Source organism: Sturnus vulgaris, chromosome Z, assembly GCF_052056855.1.
Source record: "Sturnus vulgaris isolate bStuVul1 chromosome Z, bStuVul1.hap1, whole genome shotgun sequence".
Classification (NCBI taxonomy): domain Eukaryota; kingdom Metazoa; phylum Chordata; class Aves; order Passeriformes; family Sturnidae; genus Sturnus; species Sturnus vulgaris.
Window position 1 is genome coordinate 23,117,819 of NC_142283.1, and position 20,382 is coordinate 23,138,200.

Genomic DNA, 20,382 nt, shown 5'->3' on the forward strand with positions numbered 1-20,382 from the left:
TATAGCTGCTTTCATGAACATGTCATAAAGTTTGAAAACACGTAAATATATATGTGTGCTCCAAACATCAAAACTTAATTAAAATGCAAAAATCATCATTAGGAATTCATTTTTCTTAATACAGTGTTGATTGCGGACTCTGTGATCAAACAGCCCAAATTTGTATTTTTCTCTTCAGTCAGCAGGGTCTGAAACACTCAAACACGAAGAGCATAGTACAGACCACACAATATGATATCATATCAACTATCTTCAGTCTCTTAATTTATACTCTAGCTATAATTTCAGAGTATTTTAGAATCCTGTTTTATCTATATTTGTAGTCACTCATAGTTGTAGTGTTCCCAAAGAGTGTAAAGCTATGAAACCAGGCACACTCATAACAGTTTTGCTCAAACATGCCATCAATGAATTGATTTGTTTCAGAAAATTGTTTTTGACAAACTAGGAAAAGGCCAAGGGACTTAAATTTCCATTAACTAACACGAGTTTTTAAACCATTAGAGTGCTGAGATACTGGTAAATGGAATGTCACCCTGACCAGAATGCACTTTTTTTAATACTTCATTTCTGGTGCCAAACGTTTCACAAGAAAGGCCTCTTAAATTCAGTGGGGGTCAGAAGTTTAGTTTATTCAGCAAGAATAACACTATTAACAGCTACTGCTCTTTCATGTCAACACAGTTAACACCCACACATTCCAACTCTGGTTAATACAGGCCAGTCAAGAAAGATTGGAGTTGCTAAGGGCAGTCATCTCTGCAGGGATATTTTAAAACAGAATTTATACTGTGCTTTAAAAACAATCTAAAAGGATCAATCTACCTTACGAATCTGCTGTAGACATACACAGAGAGAAAGATGGATGGATGAAAGCATATAAAAGCAAGTAAATCTGACTCTCTCTATTGATTTTTGAGAGGACAGCGTAGAGCACTTTGGTGAGGTCTTATATATCACTGCAAAGGACGAAATGCCATTGTGCATACGGCCTGAAGCATGTCAGGATTTATCATGAAGCGATGCACTGCTGCATTCAGTCATTATATATTTTTGTAAATAATCTCATTTTCACTGTTGAGGAAGGTAGATCACTAAAAATTAAATTACCCTCAAAAGAAATGTAAGAACTATCACAGGAAGATTTTCACACAGCTAAAAATGAAAACATCTGCTATTGTTAAATGAAAAATTGCAGAAGTTCAGTGTACACAAGCAGTATTTTTAGCAGGAGAAAGCTGGTATTTTAATAATGAGCTTTTGAAATCCAAAATGGAAAAATCTGCATATCACAGCATAATCCTCTTCCTACTTACTTTGTCCTAAGTCATAGCAAATCAATGTTTAGTGTTCCCCAAAGCTCTCCAACATCCCTACTCAGACAAATGTCTTCAAAGGATATTAAAGAAATCAATCTGGTTTTGATAGCACTTCTTCACCACATGGAACACTTTTCTTCAAGGCTGAAAGCTTTCCTCTTAAAGCATATTTTATATAAGTAAAATGCAAAAATAATCACATCAAATTGAATTTTTGCAGGGTCTCTGGGGCCCCTATTGTTATGTAATGGTGGCATTTCTTATCAGCTGAAATATTCAGCTAAGTTTTCATCTAAACTGTTCATATATCCACTCCCATTGCACAAACACCCCCTCATGATGTACATTTAAATAGCACATTTATGCTATTTTATTAGCAATTCCTTCATACGTTTTTCTTAATATAGCAAGAGGAAACAATTCAATTATTAACTGGGGTTACATGGTAGGTCATTTGGAAAACACAGTTGCTTTAAATAATAGAAAGACCTGCCATTTGTTTTTAAAATAAAAGCTCACTAGCTGAACTGTAAAGCTGTGACTGTGACAGTAGATAATGGTGCCCCAACAGATTAGCAAGCCTTTAGCCAGCACCCAGGCAATACAGCATATACCCCCTTGCTGACATATCTCAGAGACAAACCTAATGGAAAAAACAATTTACCTTCTTCAGTTTCATGCCACACAATTCCTTCCAAGTTCACGCTGGTCCCAGGCTCACAGGGTCCAAGGCATTCGGGTTCTGTTACTACTCCAACCTCGCAAGTATTTACACCCACTGAACGTGTCCGTACCAAAAGCTGCTCGACTGGTGCTGCAATATTGGATGAAGATGGGGAAAAGTAGGAGGGCAGAATCTGAGGTGTGATACTGCTGGAAATCGGAGGTGGAGGTGCAGGCACTGTAAACAGGGGATCAACCTGAAAACAACAGACAAACTTACTATAATGGTGCTGTGAGAGTTAAAAAATAAAAATAATAATTTTAAAAAAAAGCAACAAAAAACATAAATAATTTTTAAAAAAGTAATAGACAGCCCAGTTTGCCAAGACTGCATTTCTTTATGTAGGGATTTGGTGTATCACAGGTAATTTCAGCCTTATGAGCTCAAATTTTTTGACGGTAGCCCAAATGCTGCACAGGAAAAATTAATTACAGAAATATCTATCATACATGCTAAACAAGGCAACTTGCTAAGTTTCTACTAGACTATTCCCTGTTGTCATAGACTGTTAGTATGAAATAATAACAAGTTTTTAAAACAAGGATTAAGTTTACTTTTTTCTTGGCACTGACAGAGACTGATTCGTGGATGGAGACTAATTTTGTGAACCGGTCGCTTCATTTTCTATCTGAAGAAAAACATTTATAAAGACAGGTACAAAGACACAAATATTCTTTCACGTGTATCATACAGAAATTAGTAGTTGGAACAATTCTAATATCCATGTGGTATTTCGCTCTGGCTCTAAGGTCCCTTTATCCCATAAAAGACAGCTAGGTAAGGATATGAGCATGTTCAGTCAACTAGCTAAACCACCTGGAACTCATGTTCATTTGGCCCACTGGATCACAGATATGACACAAAGAAATCACTTTTCAACCTAATGAATGATTTTTTAGAAATAGCTGCTTTTTAGCTGCATTGAAATAGATTATCAATATCTTCAAGACTATGATGGTTTTAATTTTGAACCTCATAAGAAGAATCAACAGAAAAGATATAATGACTCACTGTTCAATATCTAGGTTTTGCTCAAATATATCTTCAGGTATCAAATAAATAATGTATCAAAGTTAATTCTGCCTTCTTGTAAAGCAAAATGGGGATACAAAGAAAAGGACAGACTAAATGGTATTATATATGTATCATAGATCAGATAACTTCATCAAATGGACACTTCTCATAATGAGGAAAAAAATTACAAATTAGGAAGAATTTTTTAAAAATTGTAACAATTGTTACCACTGGCCTTCATAACAATTACGTCGTTTTTAACATTATTCATAGCTGCAAACTGAGAGCAAAGACTTTTAATCATGCGTGCAAGCCTTATATGTGCAACATAATTCTCAGTAACTTTTTAAAAATGTTTTGCATGATCTTTGTATGACCAGCCTGGATTCTAATCTCAATTAGATTAGAACTAAGTAGGAGAGGGGAAGGATGTATAACCACAGTCTTCTCCAAAGTATTTGGAGGGGATTCTTTTTATTGAGAGTTAAATCTTCAGGTTAGATGTAAACAAACAAACAAACACAATAAACCAAACAAAACCAGAACAAAGTAACAAAACAAAAACAACCAAACAAAACCACAAACAAACACAAAAAACCCCCCACAAAACACGAAGCAAAACATAAAACTGAAAGTATCCCTATGGAGTAAAAACCTACGAATACCATCAAAATTCTACTGATTAAAGCAGAGTTCCTGTGGCATAGAATAATGCACTCAAGCAATGATGTCTTTATTCTTCTCCTTATGCCAACAGAGTTGCAGAGTTCAAGCACAGGCAGAAAGCTTTGCAGAGCAGACCTGAATGCACACAGGACAGCCAAATACCAAGTGACCCCCAGCAGCAGCTGTTACCCGCAGTACCTAATAGCATCCCACAGAACCATAACTGTGTGTGCTGTGCGTGGGGAGACCCTGATTCTCCTCTCTGCAGCTCCTGCTGGCTGATGCCAAGTGGAGGCACACTTGGCTGGGTGGCACAGAGCCCCTCTCCCTTGCACTGCCTGGGTAATGCTGCTCTGTCAGGGAAACCGGGTCAGTGTCTACCCCAGCCATAATTTAGGAGCTCTTAACACACCTTACTCCCAACCAGAAGAGAACTGGGGTCTGTAACTGGCAGGTAAATGGAGCGACCACTTAGGAAAAGCTAAGACACATCACATTATAAACCCAAAAAATGCTGATGTATAGCCTGTTTTACAGTTTACATGGTGCTCTCTAAAGCTGTGCAAAACCTCCTAATACACATGCAAGACCATTCTTCCATAAAAGAGACTCATCACAAAACCAGAGGAAGAAAAATCCAAAGTGTTTTCTGTGGTCATGCTGAACTAGCCAATGTTTTAAATCAATGTAGGCTAAATTGACAGATGTGTTTTCTGTTTTTTAGTATTATAAACAGTGAGGGGGAGCTAACGAAAGCATGGATCTGACAGTGTATCCTATTAAGTTCTTTGTTACAAATATTTGTGCTCAGTTCTGGTTTATTTAGACCTGTTAATAAATGTTCATGTTTTCCACTAGAAACATTCACTCAGGACAAGGCCAAATTGGGGCGCTTGCACTAAATGGGGCTGTTTCTCTGTGAATTCAAACACTAAACCTTTGGCTGAGAAATAAGTGGACACTTACTGTCACTGAGGTACATATTCATTGCAAAAGCATGACCTTATTCACAAGAAAAAAATATACTAAGCTTAAACATTGCTCCAGATTTCCATGTTTTAAAATTATCCCATCCTGTTTGATAATCATAACAGCACTGCAAAGTGGTGGTTCCTAGAGATCATTGTGGTGACACAATTGTTTTCATGAATTCTCCAAAGGGCACTGATGTAAGCTATTAGAGGCAAAGAGAGGCAGGAAGGCCGCCATCTCCAGTGGAAAAAAAAGCACATAAGACTAACATCTGGTGGTGGCAGCCTGTCAAACTGAGGAAAGTTAATGTCAAGAACAGATGCTCTGCAGTTTCTCACTGTTATTTTTTCATTATTATTCCCAGGTGTTGGCACATACTGAGCAGTAGCCTTGCTGTTTATCACACAGGAGATTCCAATATGAGATTGAAAATCTGAATCTGAAGAAGGTTATTTACATAGATGCTCTCTTTAGACACATAATCAAAGGAGTGCAAAAAGACAGAAATATTCAAGCAATATTTTCTTCACCTAATTCCAAGAGCTTTTGAGAGCTGATTGGTGACAAAGGCTACAAAGCTGCAGTGTTATTCATGGCAGTTTTCCACTGCCAAGTGTTTGATCGTATCAGGGAGCTATGATGCTTAGTAGCAGAAAGCTCACAGAAAATGAAGACCGCCTGCCAAGCAATGTAGTCTCTGCTCCTTGGAGCAATCCTTTATCTGAACATTAACCAAAAAAAAAAAAAAAAAAAGTCTTATTTGGTGATCACATAACATTCATCAATAGGAAGAAACACACATGGAAAAGAAAGGGAATATCAACATGAAATAGGCAAGACTTTCCAACACATTCAGTTACTCAGGCACTTTACACACTGGAATCAAGTTCTGTGTAGCAAAATTCACCTTCCTGATTTAATGAAGATATGTCTTTGAAGATATATCTCAAGGATAACATAGTCTACCTGTCTAAGACCGAAGTGGGTCATACACTACTGCAGCATCATCCACCAGGTGATTTTGAAATGTACATGCCAAAAGCCATTTAATCCATCTACCAACACAGCCAGGAGAAAGGCAGAGGAGCAGCTTTCAGGCTAAGTACAGGCTCTTCCCAGAAAGCACTGCTTTTTAAATGGAGAAAAAAAGAAAAATCTACTGTAAGCATTCCCAGTGGGAATGTCTGCCCTAATAGAAAGAATGTGAAAAGAAGATCTGAATCCTATTATAGGATCTAACTAAAAAACCAAGCCTGGCCCTTTGCAAACCTAAATCCTCCCTCTAAAGGAAAGCAACATAAAGACAGAAAAGACTAAGAAACTTCCAACCTTGAAAATTACATTGACAAGTTCTTTGGAGTTATGAATTAATACTTCACAGAATCACTGTGTCTGGAAAGGAAAACAGGAAATAAAGGAATTAAACCCTATCTGGAAGTTTTGAATCCTAACAAAAAATCCTACAATCCTGCTTTATTTAGATTTTATAGTAAAAAGGAGACTTGTTTATACATAAAGTATACTTGCCTCTATCTTAATTTTCTAAAGCAACAGTGACTCGAGAAGACCTCATTGTAATCTCATGCACAGCATCATGAATCAGAAGCAATTTTAATGAAATTAATCTAACTGCTTTGGAAGACAAGAAATATGGGAGAATGTGACATGAGAAAAATGTCTGTGTGCTCAGAAGCATGTCTGCACTTCCAGACATCTCACTGATCTTTAACTCTCCTCTTGCTACAAAGCTTGCTCCATACAGAATTTACACATTCAAAACCTTGAGCTATTCCTTCATATTCTACCAGGTAACAGGAATTATCACTATGAAGAATCTCCATTTTGTCTGAAAGATCTCATTTTAATCTCAGTTCAGTATTTCTTGCCAATAAATTGTATCAGAGGCCAACTCAGAAGCATTGTGACATAATGCTTAACAGAACTGATATTTGGTTTTCTTCAAATACTCTGCATCAAATTGTTGGAGGGAAAAAAGGTCAGTGCCATAAAGGACAGCACAGAAAAAAAGAAATGCTGTAAGGTAGGGATGTAGAAAGGAATTTCTGCCATAGGACACACATATCTATTACGTACTTTACATGCAAAGCTCAGGAAGGTCAGAGGTACTAAGAAAATTACTTGTTTTGGTAAACTTAGTTGAGAATCACAAGAGCTTAAATATAAAATAATGACAAAGGTGATTCAAACTGCCTACATTTCATCCAAATTTTACACTTTGAAACATTTGTTTGAGAATAATATTTTTCTTTAAAAAGCGTTTGTGCGTTACAAGTATTATACCATGAACAAGAAACCAGATGCATAATTGTGTTGAACTGAGTAGCACAAGTAGCATCTACTTGCAGTTTCCAAGTACTTTCTACTCTTAACATTATCTTCTCCACTTCAACTGAGTAGTTGGAGAGATCAAAAAGACGTTAACAGAACTGTCACTTTCTTTCCTAGTGAAGCTGCAAATCACTCACTTTTGAAATTATTTGAATATTCTGAACAGTCTCTATTAAGAAAAAAAAACCACCACACACACAAAAAAACCAAACCAACCAACCAACCAACCAAACAAACAAAAAAAAACCCACTTAAAACTCTTACTCTGCTACTAAGATTTCCGTAGAGGGAACAAGGAAAAAAAGTTCCCCTTGTACTAAAGATACTCTTTGCTTCTTGCATGGGCCACATTAACCAGCACACAGAGTCCTGCAAACTCAACTTTTGACAGTTGCATGGTGTTTTTATATGATGACCTCCAGACCACCTCAGACCTTACGTTGCTATGTGACATTATGGATCTGCAGTACCTCCACAGACATGATAATGCTAGTATTTTATTTTTAGAAGAATATTAATGAAGACTATGATGAAAAGTCAAAGTTCAGAGTAGGGTCTAATGCAGCACATCAGTGCTGAACAACAGGCATGGAAACTTCCTTGTCCTCTCTTGGATCTCCTATTCTAGTTCAGATGAGTGGGATTTCCCAAGCAATTCACCCATTTTACTGCGAGAAAGATTAGCATTTGACAGCTGCCAACGATATCCTTTTGCCAAGGCTGTGTCTGTGAAAAATTCTATGTCAACTCTAATGCTTGGCAGAGTTCTGGGAGGATGCCCAGATCACCACCTGCAAATTTCTTGTAGAGACATTTCTCCTCATTCAGCCTATGTAAATCACATTCGTTGAGTTAACTGTCTCTAGAATACCCTACTGCATTGAATCTTGATTTCTCCTGGTCAATCTGCACTTACAAACTTTTCTTCAGTCAGCCAGTAAGCTTTTCTAAGCTTTAAGACAAAATGAACAAATATTAAAATTCACTCAAGATACCTATCCTGTGTAGAGAAGTACAGTATTCCACAATCAAGAAAGGAATCATTCTGAATAATAAAGGAAGAAATTTCTCTGTTATTGTCTGGGGGTCCATAATGATGTCCAGTATCTGTCAGTGTCATGCAACTGAATAACTGACTTCAACCTGAGAAAGGAAGTGTGAACACATCAAGACTCCAACTGACCAAGGAAAATTTTCTCATTCTCAATTGTATATAGGAAGATAATGTTTAATTTGATTGCATCATCATTTAACTCCTTCACTGCAAATTTTAGTTCTTAATGTCCCTATAAATAGTGACCCTATGACTCCAAAGCAGAAGTCTTCCAGTTCCAAAAGATGGTTTCAGTTACCTGATGATGCAACCACAGTCTGGTGGAAGCACAGCTATTTCAGCCATTCTGGAGTACAGAAGACATTTAACAAAACATTGTGAGTTCTTCCAGGACTCCAGTACAATATATAAAAAAAGTGGCAACAAAATTCAGAACAGAAATGGCTTCCTTGTACTTTTTTGTCCACTTGCACATCAATAGCCCACTGCTTCCTTTTACCCATTTGCTGACCACTCACTTTGCAAGTGCAAGGTTGTCCACATTATGACTGAGGCTGTTGCTTCCTGAATTCAATAAACTTTTGTTAAGAAAAATTGTCTAAATTAGTAATTTCTCTTCCAAAATCTTGTGAAGGACCTTCTGTAATCCTTAGGAACAGAACAGATATTCCTTGATGGTGTATGGATACCAAAAGCCTTGATGGGCTTGACTACATTCTTATGGATGGTATTTTTAGCATGTTCTGAAAATTGAGCATTTGACTTAATGGCTCCATATTTATTGGTGTCTACACCTAGAATTTTTAATTTAAAAAGCCTTTAGGCTTTTTAGGTAAGACATGTGGGTCTTTAACTAGAATAGAATAGAATAGAATAGAATAGAATAGAATAGAATAGAATAGAATAGAATAGAATAGAATAATTATAATATAATTACTAATATAATGAACCTGTATTATTGCCTTAGAGATCTCCATCTTGTGCTTTTTGATAGGGTGTGGGAGCCATATCAGTTAGGTTTTTTCTGTATTCCTTAGACCTTAAATATTCATGGTATTAGCTACAAACACTACCAAGTGTAGGATACTGTGTCCTAATTTTATTTAAAGAAGAAGACAGTATTATTACTTTCAGGAATGGGACATTCAGATTCATGATTATTTAGCAAGTCACTAAAGGAAAAACTTCTAAAATGACTTTTCAGCTTTCCTTTTCACTGTGACAGGTCAGCTGAAGAAAGAGATGAAGCATTATTGTTTAGCTCTCCTTGAAATTGCCCACTGCTAGCAATCTAGTTAAAATCTTTATTCTTAAATGCAGTTTGATCTATTTACAGTGTCTTCAGGAAAACCAATTTATGACAAGTGTTTTGGATTTTTTTTTCCTCTCAACTGGTGTACACTTTCACTGGTGTAAGTCCAGAGTACGTCCACTGAAGCATAACTGTGGGCAGCGCCTCGACTGTAGTGGTTGTTTTAGCAGGGAGAATAGTAGACAGCACTTCAAATAAGACAACTCTTTTAAAAAATCCAAAAATAATACATGTACAGTAAGGATTTTTTTAAAGAAAAATTATCCTTGAAGGGAGGAAGCCACTAACATCTGTTCCCTCCAAATTATTGTGCCAATTATAGTGCCAGTTCCTGACACAAAGTGTCTAATAGCCCTTAACAATGAGACTGAGGGATTAATTTTACAGTGTGAAGGAAAATACAAGAACCAGAGTTAACAAGAAAGACCTTTAAAAAAATTTTTTACCTACTTGCCTCAACTCTGAGGCCATTCAGTTTGGGCAGAGAGGACAAATGCAGATTTAGTGTTCTCTTAGTTATTTTTCATGAGAACATCTATACTGTCAGCACCCAAATTAATCTGACTACAGATTACCTAATAGACAGACAAATCTTGTCCTTTCAGTGGCTCAGAATTCAGGTCACCTTGAGATCTCTGTTCTCATGTCCCTATCTCAACAACATTGTTACCTATAAATTTTGCTTTAGCAGCTTAAGATCCTCGTTAGCATGTTTTCTCGGAACCCAAACACAGACAGAAGTTTGCATTTGAAGAGTTTTAGTAAGGATTTTTCATTCCTGTCCCGCTGAAAAAGAAGAGAGGCATGCAAATGACTCAATTTCATCCAGAAAATCCCAGACTCCATTGTTGAAATGTCTTGTGTTTCCATATGTCTTTTCTCATACTCTCATAGGCTATTTTTATAGTGTAACAGCATGAAAAAACACATACTACAAACAAAGCTCCCTTTCTGTTCAAATAAAGCAAAAGAAATCGACAGTCCAAGTATTCCACTTTTCATATGTTATTTTCTCCATTTACTTCCGCCTTCTAGGATGATCTGCCCTAATGGTGCATATCCTTTTATTCTACCCACTGCATAATAAGCTTAAAACAAACAGAAAGAAATATTTTTTAATGCTTGGTAGAAATTCAAATATCTTGCTTGTAAAAATAAACCCAATCTAAGCTGTCACAAAATCATGAAATGGCTCTGGCGGTTGTATCAAACTATAATAGACATGTACAGACCCTTTGAAGAAATGAAACTGCACTTTATCAAGTGTGATTTATAAGCAACACTGATTTAGCTGGGAGATAACACTGCTGTCTAATCATTAGTAGTCAGACAACAGCCATGTGAACACATCAATTATGGGCCACTGCCAAAAGCCCTTGAGATCCCAGAGATTAACAGCCAATCCTCTGTTTTACAAGCTCACATCAAAAAGAATATTAATAAGAGGAGGGGCGATGTGAAAGCTTGTCAGAGTAATTCACGCACTAAAACAAGGCATTTTTTCCCTTTGCTCTGCCTTGAACCGGTCCATGAAAAAAGCTGGCATTAGCTACAAAGCATGAAGCTGCCAATTTCTCAGAAAATGTTTTTCATTAACATATGTGAAGTTGTGAAAGGCTGGAAAAGCTCTATTTGGTGGACAAAGGCGACAAGTTCTGTGTTCCTTTCCTGAATGTATCAATTCTATAACTATTATTCAGATATTTGGAAATGAACATCCGTACACAGAAGTGTGTGATGACTTTTTTCATCCTCAAAAACAGATCTATTTACCATTATATACAAATTAACCAGACTTCAAGGGATGCATTTACTCTGTATTGCTAATAATTTTGAAAAGCTGAAGCAGAAATATTACCAACTCATTTTCAGGTTTATGTGTGTCTTCAAACGTGTGGGGGGAAAAAAATCCACAATTATGCCTTTCTTATTGACTTTTATGGCGTGTGTTGACTAGAGGTTTACTCTTCTTCCATATAAATGAATGGAAACAAGCCAAGAATGTAAGTCCAAAGGGAACAATTATTCCTCTGTACAAAAGTAAACATGCCTATAAAGATGAACCTCAAACAACTTGTTGCTGACATTTTAAAAGCAGCACTTTTAGCTGGATGGTTTAGTCCTATCTTTGGACTCTACTCAAGGGTCTAAAAATAGAGAGGTTTCACAGCATGGCTGCAAACAATCTGAATCCAATGCTGCCAATACTGTGTATTTAAGGGAAGAGAGAATTTATTTATGGGGATTTTCCAGAGCTACCTTTATAAAAGCTATCTCAGTTACTGCCCGTAATTAACCTCTGAGCAAAGAGGAAGCAAGAAGCAGGAACCTTTTTGACTCTTCTTTGTCCCAGAGCCAGTAGCTTTAGGCACAGCTCCAGAATACATATTCTGTTCTGACATGAACCAGTTTCAAAGGTTTCCACTTTGCTGTGGTCTCCCAGACAATCATTCCCTTCATGTTTCTTACCTGGAGTACCACACATCTCATATCCTACTTCAGGATGGCATACTGCTAGTCAAATTGGCACAACTAAGAGGGCCTTAACTACTCGAGGAAGCACATAAAGGAACCAAGCATGTCAAGCAACAGATTGACATTGTGGAACTCCTCCTTCAGTAAACAGCTGGACTAAGGAGGTATCAGTCCCAGACTGTTTGTTCAGGCAGCCTTGGCAATGCTACCTTCCACAGCTTTACTGCTCCAGGGACACCTGTAATGACAATTTTAACTAAGGGTACAGTTTTGCATCGTGTAGGATCTGACCTAATTCCCAAAACCCATCTCATACTTTTGGTGGTATTCATCTTGATGTGTCAGTTCATTGTATAAGGTCCATGACAAAGTGTGGCAGTGACAGCTCAGTCTGAAATCAGCTTCTGCAGAGGTGGAACCACAGCCTCCACGTGAGCCTTGCACCAAAGCGGGGGACAGAACTCTCCCACAATCCTTCTGGCAGCACATGCAGATGGCAACTGCTGATACAGAAATATAACATCCTACTCGCTTGATTAAGCATCAATGAGCTTTATCACATAGCTTAATGCTGTGTGTGAGGGTCCCCTTGCTCATTCAGGTGAATTTTCTATTTTCCTATAGCAAAAGCAATGCCTCAAATACAACAGGTCCTTAAAGATAGATCACCTGTAGCTTAACGGCTGACACAATTTTAGAAATGTATTTTATCTTGACTTAAATGTGTTTTTGGAATAGATCTGTTTTAAAAAGTTATCTCTGAAATATACCCAAAAAAGAACACCATGCTTTGAGCCTCACCCTAAAACATCTCAAGATTTTAATTTCCATGTATTCTCTCTATCATTCTATGATGAGATCTTGCAATTCAATTGCTTGAAAGCTAACCTGAGGAAACACTCATTAGGCAGACCTCTCCCAAAGCAGTAACTTTATAAGCATAACATTAAAACAAGAAAGAGACTGAACCATTGTATAACTGATAATGACCAAAAAAATCTGATTCAAAGAAGTTAAATTTATTAACGAGCCATGTTTTTGTTAAGTTGGCTGAGACAGTAAATTTGTTTTCCAGGAGTTCTCTAGCATTGTTTTCAAATTTGAATAAACTAATACAAACTAATAGCAAATGTTGAAGTAAATGCACCAAGTGACATGAGTTTAGTCTGACAGAAGTGGCCTCTCAGTATCTAGCAAATTAAAAAGACACTGTTTATCTATTTTTAGACTCTCACTAAAGGGGTGAAGACTTTCTAAATTTATAGCTCAAATACATCATGGAGAAAGCACTCCATGAGCCGTCTTTGTACAAAAACATGGGAATTTTCAGATGTTTCATAACAGATTATTAGATCTCTTAAATCATCACTGAAAATGTTAAGAGCATAAACAGCTAACACATCATGTGGAGCAACAGGATTCTACCAGAACAGCAGACTTCAGGTGACTGCAGTGACTCTTATATTGGCTCCTAAGTCCCTACTAATAAACACAGGACAAAAGAGCAAGTGAAAAGAAGCCCCTTTATAAAGTGAAGGGCAGTACTTAAATCAATTAACTTATTTTCGTGGCAGTCCTGTACAAAGTGCTCTGCAGGTTCTACACAGCTCCACTCTCAAGGAAGTGTCAAAACAGTATAGACAGGAGTGCTGTAACACAGAGAATGCATTAGAATGGAATAATTGGATGACAGCCCTAATACAGAGCTCCTGATGATGCACAGCAGCACAATCTTTTTTCCAAGCAACACTGGTTACTTTTCAAATTTAGTATTAGAAAGGTTTTCGGCACTAAGTGTGTCAAGCTCTAAACACTTATTTGCTTTAAGACAGTGTTAATGAGTTGGCTAATCACACAATTTTATAGTTCTATAATGTACTGTGCTGTAAAAATTAAATCAGTGTTTATTACACCTCTGGCTGCCTTTCCTTTCCTTCTCATTGCACTGGCTCTTGGATGGATTAAATGGATTAAAGCAAGAATATAAAAAGTGCACCAGTTGACAACAGTTCTCAGTATGTATGTAAACAGTATATTAGTTCAAAGCCTACCTGCGAACAAAGTAATTAAAATACTACTTTCAGGTACTGAAATTGAGGATATGTTTATTTTTCAATTTTGTGGGAGCTGCTTCGTTTTTATTTGCTTCTGGAATTTCCCTCCTCTTGGACGTTAAAACCAACCTGCTCAGTTTTCCTTTCCTTAACTCGAATACAAAAGGCAAAATATAACTGAGTTCGTATTTTTGCAAAATTACATGTTTTTGTGAATTCTCTGATGTCAACAGTGTTCATGTGACAGACCTTGACACTGCATTGAGACCAAAGCTTCCTTTATCACTAGAGAATCAGTCTGACTAATGGCCAACCAGGAAAGACTGGATCAAAGATACCTGAAGGTGCATTGCTTGTTTGAGGATAGAGAAAGAAGGCACACACACATAAACACTGGAAAATCATATACCCAAGATACAGAGGTAGACTTAGTGCATCTTTGAATACAAGCAAAGAACTTCATACACATTCTTACATTTCAACCTAACTTTTCTATAGAGGAAAAAATGGCAAAAAGAATCTGATAAACACAACCTTCTCTGATCTGAATTGGCATAATACAGAAAGCTCTTCTCTCTTACATAGCAAAGAAATAATATTTAAGCTACCCTAGACTAGATTAATTTGAGTATCTCCTGAAGACTGACCACTTGTTTTCGATATTGTTTACAATTAGAACAATCATGTGTTTTATTAAAATTAGTGCCACAGCACTTGAATTCTGATGAGTATTTGTTTACTGTTCCACAGAACAAGCACAGTATCTGTTGTTCTGACCCCCAAACAACTGAAAATTACTTTGCATTCCCAAATCACAGTAAAGAGTCTGACGATAATGCAGAAATGGATACAATCATGTACGGCATGGCCTGAGTAATTTTCACGCCATAATGTCAGAACTTGCTTTGTGGTCTTAAAACCTAGGAATTCTGAGATCACAGACACATTTGGTCTGTATGTAAGCACTAACTTTTGAAGGAAATACGCTGTATCAAAATATATTGACTGTTTTCAATAACTCCGTGGACTCACCATGTCATTTCACTGACTATAAAATGAAGATGGCTTTCCCCCCCTCTTCCTTTCCTCAGTGTATTGCAAAGCTTATGGCCAGACGGTGTACTTTATTTAATTAGAACTTAAACCCCAGAACTGATGCCAGATTTTCAAGATAGCTCACAAATTGAAACAAGAGGCCAGATGTTCAAAAGGACAAAGCACATTGGGTGCATGAGCTTTCCCTCTGATCCTCATAAAGGGAAAAGGAGGTGCTAGCCTGTCCAAAAAAATCTCGCCAAAGTTGTAGGTGTCAACCACGTTAAAAACCTGTCCTTCATAAATGAAGTCATAATGCTTCCAAGTGCAATTGGTCCTTGGAAGATAAGTGAAACAACCATGCATTGAAATATTTAGAACAAATTCTGCTTTTCATTCACAAAAAATGAACATTGTGCTTAATTTTTCCTCTGATTGAGGGAAATTTTAGGGGCAAGGAAAAGACTGGGTTTTGACTTCTTTTTTTCCTTAGTATCACAGAGGAAAATGTCGGGTGTTTTTTGTTTGGTTTGGTTTTTTGCACGTGTTTGTTCTAAACAAAATGAAGAAAAGACAACAAAAACTGGAATAGAATAGGATGCCAGGAGATAACTGATAAATTATGCTGTGTTTTCTTTTGCCACACACAAGTCTTCAGCTTAGTCCAATACATCGCACAAGCACAAGGGAGGAGGATGTATTGGATTTTTCTGCTACACTCACATTTGCATGAAAAGGAGCAGTCAAACGAAAATTAAGCACTTAAACAGCTTAAAAAAGCACTGGTTCAGAATACTGTACTTCAATAAAACATTCATTGTTATTCAATGCTTGGCAAATGACATTGCCATCACATACTAGTAGAAGAACCGTGAAGAATAAATGCTGTCTGAAAAAGAAGCTTGTACTTATGCAGCGCTAATGACCATCTAAAAGAGCGATTCTGCATGGTTACATCCTCTTTGAGATTCACAGCTGCAGCTTCACAAGAGCAGTCATACATCATAATCTGCAGCCATTTTAGGCTACCCCTGTGCTTTGGAGAGCAGTATGGGAACTCAGGAACTCCTAATATGTGAAGTTACAATCAAAACCAACTTTATTCAGCGGTGATGAGTGAATGTGATGATGACCCACCTTCCCCTTAAAGGTGGGTCATCACACTGAGGAGGAGGAGGTGGTATTTAAATTTTAATACTGACAACACCCTTGACTGTAACAGCAGTGACACACAGGGAAAAGAGCTCCACATTTAGTTTCACTAGAGAGAAAACATACTCATTATTAGATTTTTATTTCTAATTCAATATAACAGTGGCACAGAGTAGCACACCGAGCCGTTCTTTTAAAAGGTCAGGTAACTGCATTCTAAGATTATAACACTCACATTTTAATTAATGTGAAGGATTTGCTTATTGTACAACATGCTGATCCTATAGACATCATTAATTAACTAAGATAAAGTGACTTTTCAGAAACTTAACAGCTTGGGAACAAACAGTATATCACCGTACTTTGAAACTTAGAATCGAAGGCTGTATTATTATCCCCTAGATTAACCACAGATTTTGTGGACAAACCACAGCCAGCCTCCCTTTCTCAAAATCTGCAGCCACACCCATCCCACCAAAATCTTTCTTCCAATTATGCATATTTCTTTAAGCTTCGTTTCATGGAAGTAACTATGGCTCTCTGCACAATATATAGCTTACAAAACAACTCACTGGATCTTTAATTAGGCTAGACAAAAGAGAACAGTCTGGAAGCTACTGTCATTACTAGGGTTGTTTGTCTCACACATTAAATACCTTTGTCTCTACAACACTTAAAGCGCCTTTCTCAGATCAGGTCAATCACGCTAGCCCTCCCTGGCCTGTAAATGGCATCTGTCATCATCCCAGTAACTCCCACATATCTGAATGTACAAATTTGGATGAGGAAGCTCTGGAAGAAATGGGGCTGGTGCCAGTTTAAGAGTTCAACCAGAGGTTAACTGTAACCAGCAAAAAAAGAAAGTGTTTTGATTTTAGCCCTCAGTCAATATACATCTCTTGCGTTTCTTAGGCTTGTCTTGATGAAGGTAGCTGGAACTGCACACATAAGCATCATTATGGAAATGCTGGCATACTGAACAAAAAACTAACTCCTCAGCAATTAGAGCCATAGCCTTTTCTGCACTGTGAAAATCTAATGGGAAGGAACTTACAAATGTTTGTTGATTTATAATGGTTACTGAGAAGCTACATTTCACATTAAACACAGCACCATCAATAGTACCTGGCCTAGGCCACAGAAAGAAAGAAGCCGAATAACTTTTGTGCTACAAGATGGGAAACACAGTCAGTGGAGAGGCTGTCTTTCCCTTGCCAAAGGCTTACACTCACTGGCTTCCTATTCCTTTATGAAGAGGCGATTTTTAATCTCCTTATCATTGAATATCTTATGGAAAGCTACCTAATGTGTATTAAATGCAGAGGAGAAGAATGGCACACCTAGCTCCCTTAACAGCAGAGATTTGCACTTAAACACAGAATCTGTCAAATTGCATCACTTGCATTAGGAATTGTATGCTTACCTATTTCCATAGGTTATCATAAATTAATTCATTGGGTACACAAGATAATCGACAGACCAATGAAGGAGCAAAAGACTGTTAAATATAAAGACAAGGCTGTTCTTATCTCGAGCCAGCTACAGCAAACGTTTTCCATAGTCTGGTGGTGTGAAAACAGTGGCCAGAAAACAAAAACAAAACAACAACAAAAACCATAACAAAACACCAAACACCAACAAAAAAAACCCCCAAACTCCTCATGAATGAATAACATCTGTTACCCAATCTCCACCCCGTCCCAACCTCACCCCAGAAAAAAAAAAAAAAATCTTCCCCTGAAGAACTTAAGTGTGAATTTCCATCTAAGTGAGCTTCATTTATATCAGTGACTCATTTCCAGCCTCGACCATTATGCCCAAAAATCTGTCCTTCTCACCATCTATGATATCCTTCCTAGTTATATCCAGAGCACCTGGCCATCAGACAGCCAGGTAAGAACTTCAAATATTTCTAAAGAGATGGAGAGTTCCAAACAGCAGAGACAGGGATTTCAGCAGTTAGGTTTCTACAAGCACTGTCCCTGCAGGTTAATGAAAGCTTTTAAAAAAGGAAAGCCCTGACAAAGTGTTCCAGATACACAGCCTACCCTGGAGATTTCTCTACATTCTTGCGGTTTCACAACACATTTTCCTATTAATTTGGAAATACTTTTCTCAGTAACCAGCTGATAAGTACACAGAAACAACAGGGGAGACAGACACAGTGCACCATGGAACCAGAAACTTGACTTCATATACAACCTGTCAAATGAACAGGGGAGTCCTGAGGAAACGTTTCTTCTTATATTCCACCTCTTCCACTAACACTGAATGTGGAGTAAGATGGGAAAAATATTAAAAGGCACTACTACAATGTGCAAGGAACAAAAGTATCTCACAAATTAAAGAAAAAGTCTGAATAATCATTCATCTCATGGAAAGGAGGAGAAAGAATTATACATAAAGTAGTGATAGCCTTCATAGAGAAAGCATGGGATGTAATGCTTACTTTTTAAAATAAATTGCTCTGTTTATCCAGGCGATTCCAAACCTCAGTCTAAACGCCCAAATAAACTCAGTAGATTTAGGCTGCAGTCACGTATCCTTTTACAGCTGAGATAAATAGAAATGAGGGTATCAAAGTCAGGTACTCATCATCAGCCCCACCACACCTAATCTGGAGATCACTGCCTTTCCCTTCACATTGTCTGTGTACCCTCTCCTTTCACCCTAGTCAATTTGGACACTAGGTTAGAAAAAGCACACTATTGTGGATCAATTGAACCTTTTTTTGAAGCAGGCTAGGGAATGTTCCACCTTGTAGAAATACTCCTCAGTGATATGTATTGATAGTACTCAGGGTAGATCTGTTAGAACCCCACATGGGATTACAGCCAAAGTTTCATTTTCAGAAACCTAACAAAACTGTTCCACTGATACCTGCACGCTGAGGCATGCTCCAGCTTCCAGTTTTGTCTTGGCACTGCTCCATTCCTTCCCACGTCACAGATACAGCTTCACTGCTCTTCCACATGCAAAGACTAAGGTACAGCCAAGACCTGTGCAGACAGTCTTGCATAAACACTAGGCAAAACCTTTTGTGGGAAATCTGAGCAAAACCATGACTTTTTGTGTCTGGAACTGAAGAAAACAAGATTTACCATAGCCCACTTCCACAGTGGAAAAGCCAGATTGAAGAACTTCTGTAGTGCTGTAAGCAGAGTTAGTCTTGGACATACTGGTTCCTCTAAGTGCAGCCTTAGCAAAGGAAACACGTTGTCCTACTCTAAAAATATGTAATGATGATTTGCTCTTACCCCAAACCAACATATGCAGTAATTCAACTCTAAAGTGGGCGACGAGTTTGATTTTAAATAAAGTCGTGATTTAAAAGGAGATTCATTTGACCTCTAAGTAATACTTCCTCTCTGCTCATAGCCTGGTCTGTTAGCAAAAGCTTTACAAATTTAGTACTGACCTAAAGAAATTAGTCTAATTTCTTGACAAACCTGGTATACTGACTTGAGGCTTCCAGATCAACGTCAAAACACTGAAAACACCTAAAACTATAGGAATGAAACACAAAACTGTCACACTCCTCATCCATGGAGCTGATTTTTATTCACGAATGCAAACACAGTGACTTACTGTGCAATAATGGCAAGCCAAATAGGAAAGACAAAGAAAACTGTGATCTGACTTATCAAAGACTTGTTAACTTACCAAAGGCTTGTTCCCTACAAAATACTGAAATCTCTTAATGCAAGTTACACCACTCACTTCCCATTCAATTTTGAAAGTAATATTGTATTACCATGGCTCTTCTGGAAAGAATTAGAAGTTGATAAATATAGTTATAAGAAAGATGAGCTCTTGTGACACGATAAATATTATCCAGAGCTATTGTTATCCTAATGAGCTAAAGTGTCAGCAACTCCTTTTTACCCGCCCCTTGGCTTCCAGGACAAGAACAACAAAAACAAAAAAGTAAAATTAATTTCTATCAAATGTTCCCAAATCCTAAGATTAAACGATTTCTTTACCTAACTGCTGATTTAGAAGGCAAATTTCCTTTTGACCTCACTGAGACCCCATTCAGGGCAACATTACTTAATCACTGGTTTTTACTCTGACAAAGATACAAACAAGTTTAATTAAGTCCATCAAGCACTTGGTAAGGTACTAATAATAAAAAAAAAATATGGTCCTACTTCACTGCATTGATCAAAAATGAAAGACTTACCCTGGAGTGAATTTGTTACTGGTAGTTAAGACTCACATACATACATAAAAAAAAGTAATTTTGTTTTGAAAAT

General features: G+C 37.4%; 1 protein-coding gene across 4 annotated transcripts in view; it reads right to left on the reverse strand.

Annotated features, from left to right (window-relative positions):
* ZNF608 (zinc finger protein 608) overlaps positions 1–20,382 on the reverse strand; it is an 84,696-nt gene that overhangs the window by 45,518 nt on the left and 18,796 nt on the right. For all 4 annotated transcript variants that reach the window (XM_088156014.1, XM_088156011.1, XM_088156010.1 and 1 more), the window contains exon 3: positions 1,984–2,239. In XM_088156014.1, coding sequence (XP_088012140.1) covers positions 1,984–2,239 — 256 coding nt within the window. The remainder of the gene's footprint in view (positions 1–1,983; positions 2,240–20,382) is intronic.